Source organism: Pteropus alecto, unplaced genomic scaffold (assembly GCF_000325575.1).
Source record: "Pteropus alecto unplaced genomic scaffold, ASM32557v1 scaffold1620, whole genome shotgun sequence".
Classification (NCBI taxonomy): domain Eukaryota; kingdom Metazoa; phylum Chordata; class Mammalia; order Chiroptera; family Pteropodidae; genus Pteropus; species Pteropus alecto.
The window spans coordinates 2205-7540 of record NW_006429651.1 but is presented as its reverse complement, the minus strand read 5'-3'; the positions used below and the strand labels follow the sequence as shown (position 1 = coordinate 7540).

Genomic DNA, 5336 nt, shown 5'->3' with positions numbered 1-5336 from the left:
GCTGTTGTTTCATATCTGAGTTTCATCCCTTTGGCTTTAATTTTTCACAATATTTGAAAAATATATCAAATATGAACTTCCCTAAGAAGACAGGTATAAATGTATGGCTATATACATATATGTTTTATATTACATTACACATATAAATTAATATATAATTACATATAAGTATATAATTATGTACATATGAGAGAGAATGTGTGCATTTTGATATATTGAAAGAGAGATAACACAAAGATATAATGTGAACAGATTTATGCAGACATTCTGATGTGTCTATTGAAAAAGGGAAATTTCCCTATAATGGATAAATCAATGATGAAATGATGAAATGGATAAAATAAATGCAGAATCTGGATCACACAGAATTCTTCACGTTCTTTGTCACTTTCGGTTTTCAAGGAATAAGAAGATGACTTCCCAAAACCACACTATAGTGACAGAATTCATCCTCTTAGGACTCACGGATGACCCAGTACTAGAGAAGATCCTGTTTGGGGTGTTTCTGGTCATCTACCTAATTACGCTGGCAGGGAATCTGTGCATGATCATGCTGATCAGGACCAATTCCCACCTCCAAACCCCCATGTATTTCTTCCTTAGCCACCTCTCCTTTGTAGACATTTGCTATTCCTCCAATATTACTCCCAACATGCTTTATGATTTCCTCTCAGACCAGAAGACCATCTCCTATGCTGGATGCTTCATGCAATGTCTTCTCTTCATTGCCCTGGTGATCACTGAGTTTTATATCCTCGCTTCAATGGCACTGGATCGCTATGTAGCCATCTGCAGCCCTTTACATTACACTACCAGAATGTCCAAGGATATTTGTATCTCTCTAGTCATGGTCCCTTATGCTTTTGGCTTCCTTAATGGACTCTCTCAGGCACTGCTGACTTTTCACTTGTCCTTCTGTGGCTCTCTTGAAATCAATCATTTCTACTGTGCCGATCCTCCACTTCTAATGCTGGCCTGCACTGACACCTACGTCAAAAAGATGGCAATGTTTATAGTTGCTGGTTTTACTCTGTCGAGCTCTCTCTTCATCATTCTCCTGTCCTACCTTTTCATTACTGCAGCCATCTTGAGGATGCGTTCTGCTGAAGGCAGGCACAAAGCCTTTTCTACTTGTGGTTCCCACCTGGCAACAGTCACTGTATTTTATGGAACCCTCTTCTGCATGTACTTAAGACCCCCATCCGAGAAGTCTGTAAAGGAGTCCAAAGTAATTGCAGTCTTTTATACTTTTTTGAGCCCAATGTTGAACCCGTTTGTCTACAGTCTAAGGAACAAGGATGTGATCCATGCCTTGCAGCAAATGATTAAGGGAAATCTCGTAAAATTGTAGTTTAGGCGTCAGTCAATTTGATATTACTGTGTCTGTGATAAGATAGTGACTCCTCTCAGGGGACACACCTACCACCTTATAGTCATGATTTATTTATCTTCATGAATTCTCAGTGATATTAACTAAATTCTCCTCAAAATTTATACTTTCAAGAGAAATTTTTCTCATAAAAACTGTAACATTGAAATTAAAAATCATTTTCTTTACCAGAGACTCTCTGAAAAATAAATTGGTCAGTATTTGGTAATTCCATATAATATTTTCATTTCTTTACTTCCTAGGGAGTAAGTTTTTTAATAAATACTGCAGAGTGATGTAATTAACTCACTCTGATGAGAACATTGGTAATCCCTCTTCTCTGAATTATATGGTCTTCGGAGCCATAGTGAGGGTTAAATAAGTTAACTAGTTTTATACTTTTAAAAAGTTATGAAATAGTTTATTATTCAGTGTGATATACATCAATATCAATGGTGCCTCACTAGTTGCTGGAATCACCTTGAAGAAACTTTTAATAAATGGATCACCAATAGGTTTAAACTTTCTGTACTATTCTCCCCAACTCACATTATACTGATCCTGAGAAACTTTTGTCTATTTCTAAATACTGTTTGTGCTCAAATTTGAAAATAAACTGCTAACATCTGTTCATGAGAGCTCAGAAATATGGATCAAATTTAATCATTAAATAGTATAATGGCATACTAGATACATTTTTCTTGTTGTAGCTCAGACTTACGTGAAATTATTAAGGGTAATAGAGTCTGTCAATTGGCTTCTGCAGACCCAAGAATGCCTTGAAATAGTGTACACGTGAGTAAGTGCATATACATGTTTCTGGAGTAGAACACCCAATATTTAATTTGGCTCAGAAAACTGTGAATCATATTTTCTAGACAAGCCTGTTCCAGTGGTTTTCAAAATTCTATTGAGAAAATCAATGGTAAGGAAAATTATATAAAGAGATACATAATTCATCCACATTCATCATGCATTATTAGTCAACTGGATGACCTCATATTGAAACACATAATAAACTTTCTTTAAATTCCTTAAACATTTGGCATTCTAATATTGTGCACTTTGATTTTAACTAAGACTACAAGACTTAATGCTCATCTGATATCGACTGCTATATTTATTGTAACATGTTTAAATTATTTTCCATAAAATTACCCAGATGACCTGCAGTTTTAAAAAATTTGGCTGTATTCTTCAGTTTCAGTTGATTAAATAAGGCTGTTTCTATCAAATATGTTCACTATGAATAACTAAATTACAGACAGATGTGAGGAAGTAACATTTATTTCTTATATGTCCTAACCCAATGGACTTCTGTTTGTATTTTGTTATATTTTTCTCATAAAATTGATAAGCATATATATTCTTAGAATTCATAAAACAAATTGAACATAGTTTTCACTTGATAGTAAGATATTTGCATTTTCACAAGACTATTTTTCGTGTACATCATTTTTAATGTAGTGTAATACACGGCATCAAATCATATTTGAACTTAAGTATGAAAATATTACAAATCTATTGTAGAAAGAGAATTGGAAAATGCTGAAATATTTTTCCATTTTAGAATAAAGTTCAATTTCAATTTTGGAATAAAAGTAAAATTTACTTGCAACTTCCTGTTAAAAGAAAGCTACTCTGTGTTTTGTGTATATATTTTTTCCACTTAATTTATATTACAAAATCATTATGTCGTTCTATCGATGTGCTGTTGTTACTGTTGACTCATACCTCTATGTACATATCCTTCTGACTGTTCCTTTAGGGTAGTTTTCTAAATATGAAATTCCTGATTTCAATGCTTTGAACATTTTTAAAGCTTTTGCTAAATTCTTTTGTGGGTACATTTTCTCCAGAAATCATCAAAGCATCAACCATTTACACTAATCACTGATGATGTTTAATGTTTCAGAATAACCATTTCACTGTACGTTTATTTTAGGTAATACCATTTAAGATTATTTGCTTCTTCGCTGTCTCAACTAAAATTCCTTGGAAAGAAATCTGTTTTAATTTGAACAGAAGAATTAAAATATATGTTTTAAGAATAAGGCATATCCATGTTTGATGATTGCTGTTCATGTTATTTCTGATGATTACTCACATAAAGAATATTTATATTTTTATTTTTCATTTTGTAGCTTTTATGCATCCTAAAATTAAATAAGCAAACATCTATATTGTTATTGATTTTTCAGTCATATTTTACAGAAATATCTGAAATTATTTTAGATGCAATTTTGTTTGATGTTATAATATTATATATAACATTTTCCCTCACATTTTAACCCATTCTCTCCTGCACTTATTAAGCAACCATTTATTGTTCCACTGATTTGTGACATTATTTTCATTGCACACTAAATAAATCTATTTCTATTTCTTCTTTGACCAATCTGTATATGTATTTTAAGCCAAATTCTTATAGTTAATGTAGATTAAGATATTTTAAATTCTAGTAGAAAAATTCTACCTTAATTATTTTTCCTCTTCAAATTTATCTTAGAAAAATGCAAATCAGAGTCTCCTAGATACCTAATATTTTCAACCCAGAAATTATGCAATCATGGTTCAATTTATAAAGTGTATGCATTCAGATACATACAAATCAAATATGGCTATACATACATCTATTGTAAATTATTTGGAAAATGTGAAAAAATATTAGGTATTCACAGTATTGCTATAGCTCAGTCTCCAGATCCAACGAGGAGATGTATGGTATGGAGGCCTGAGAGAGGACCGCTTAGTTTTGAAAAGTTACGGGTGTGTTAAGAAATTTTTCCAGAATGGCAGAAAGGTGCTTGTGGCCTATTGATGAGGAAAAAAACATGTAACCTTGGCACATTAAAGCTGTTTATTTATTAATGCTTTTATACAAACATTTATTTTTGCACCAGATCGGTGTCTACAGTGAACATATTTTTTCAACATATAGCTAAATATAGAATCTTATCCCTAAATACATTTTCCTTTTGCCGGCAACTATTCCTCCAAAGAACTGACAAAATCACACATATGCCTCAACTGAGTCATTCTAAGTAGGGAACAAGTGAAGTTAAACTCTGCAGACAGAAACAGGGCAGTCTGCTTTACGTAAGTGTCAGAACATGTCAACATTAAGAGGCGTGGTTGATGGTGTTGGGTCCACAAAATGACAAGCGAGAGGTCAATAAAATTATGCCCACCATAGAACCCTCGAGGTAGAGAAAGTGACCAGGCAGATGCACAGTGGCTTGGACATTCTGCTGTTGCAATGCAGGGGACTGCAGATTGCCACGTACCTGTCATAGGACATGGTACCGAGTGTGTAGTATTCAGTAAGGAGCAGAGTCACCAGAATAAGACATTGAGCCAGACACCCTGAGTAGGAAATGATTTTCTTCTCAGATAAGAAAGTAACAAGCTTCTGGAGAATGACATTAGTGGAATAAAAATTTTCCACACCTGCTAAATGGGTGAGGAAAAAATGCATGGGGGTTTGCAGCCAGGGAGTGGATCTTATTAATGAAATCAGTCCGAAGTTCCCAGCAGGGTGATGAGGTAAATCAGGAGAAACAGCACAGAAAGGATGAGGTGCAGCTCTCGTTGGCTGGTCAGTCCCAGCAGAATAAACTTGGTTACCTCAGGGCTGTTGTGCTGGGGGACTATCTTCATCTTCATATTCTCTAATAAAAGAAGGAGAATTTTTCAGATACAAAAACAGAAATCAATTGTATGTAATCTAAGAAGGACAAAATAAATGGACACTCAAACAAACTGCTTTTGAAAAGAGAGGTGTAAGGGCGTTGTTATTTTCCTAGAGAGAAGAGTTTCAATACTCACTTTAGGTTTTTGCTGGTGTTGATTAAAGTGGACAGATGATACATTTGAGAAACATATTTCGAGTCCATGCAACATACTGTGCTGGCTGCCTTGCAACTTCCACCTTAACTTTGCTAGCGCACATGGAATTTGGCTTAGC

The 5336-nt window shown here is 34.1% G+C and overlaps 1 protein-coding gene and 1 pseudogene across 1 annotated transcript; one reads left to right on the top strand and one right to left on the bottom strand.

Annotated features, from left to right (window-relative positions):
* The first annotated feature begins 351 nt into the window (after positions 1-351).
* Positions 352-1382, top strand: LOC102891326 (olfactory receptor 5M10). Its single transcript, XM_006904019.1, has one exon. The coding sequence runs from the start codon at positions 413-415 to the stop codon at positions 1349-1351; it is 939 nt and encodes a 312-aa protein (XP_006904081.1). The 5' UTR covers positions 352-412; the 3' UTR covers positions 1352-1382.
* A 3109-nt stretch (positions 1383-4491) lies between these two features.
* On the bottom strand, positions 4492-5035 carry LOC102891567 (annotated as a pseudogene).
* Positions 5036-5336: the final 301 nt, after the last annotated feature.

Bases quoted from the DNA above. Each gene is read 5' to 3' on its own strand.
- LOC102891326 (XM_006904019.1), top strand. From the start codon at position 413: ATGACTTCCCAAAACCACACTATAGTGACAGAATTCATCCTCTTAGGA.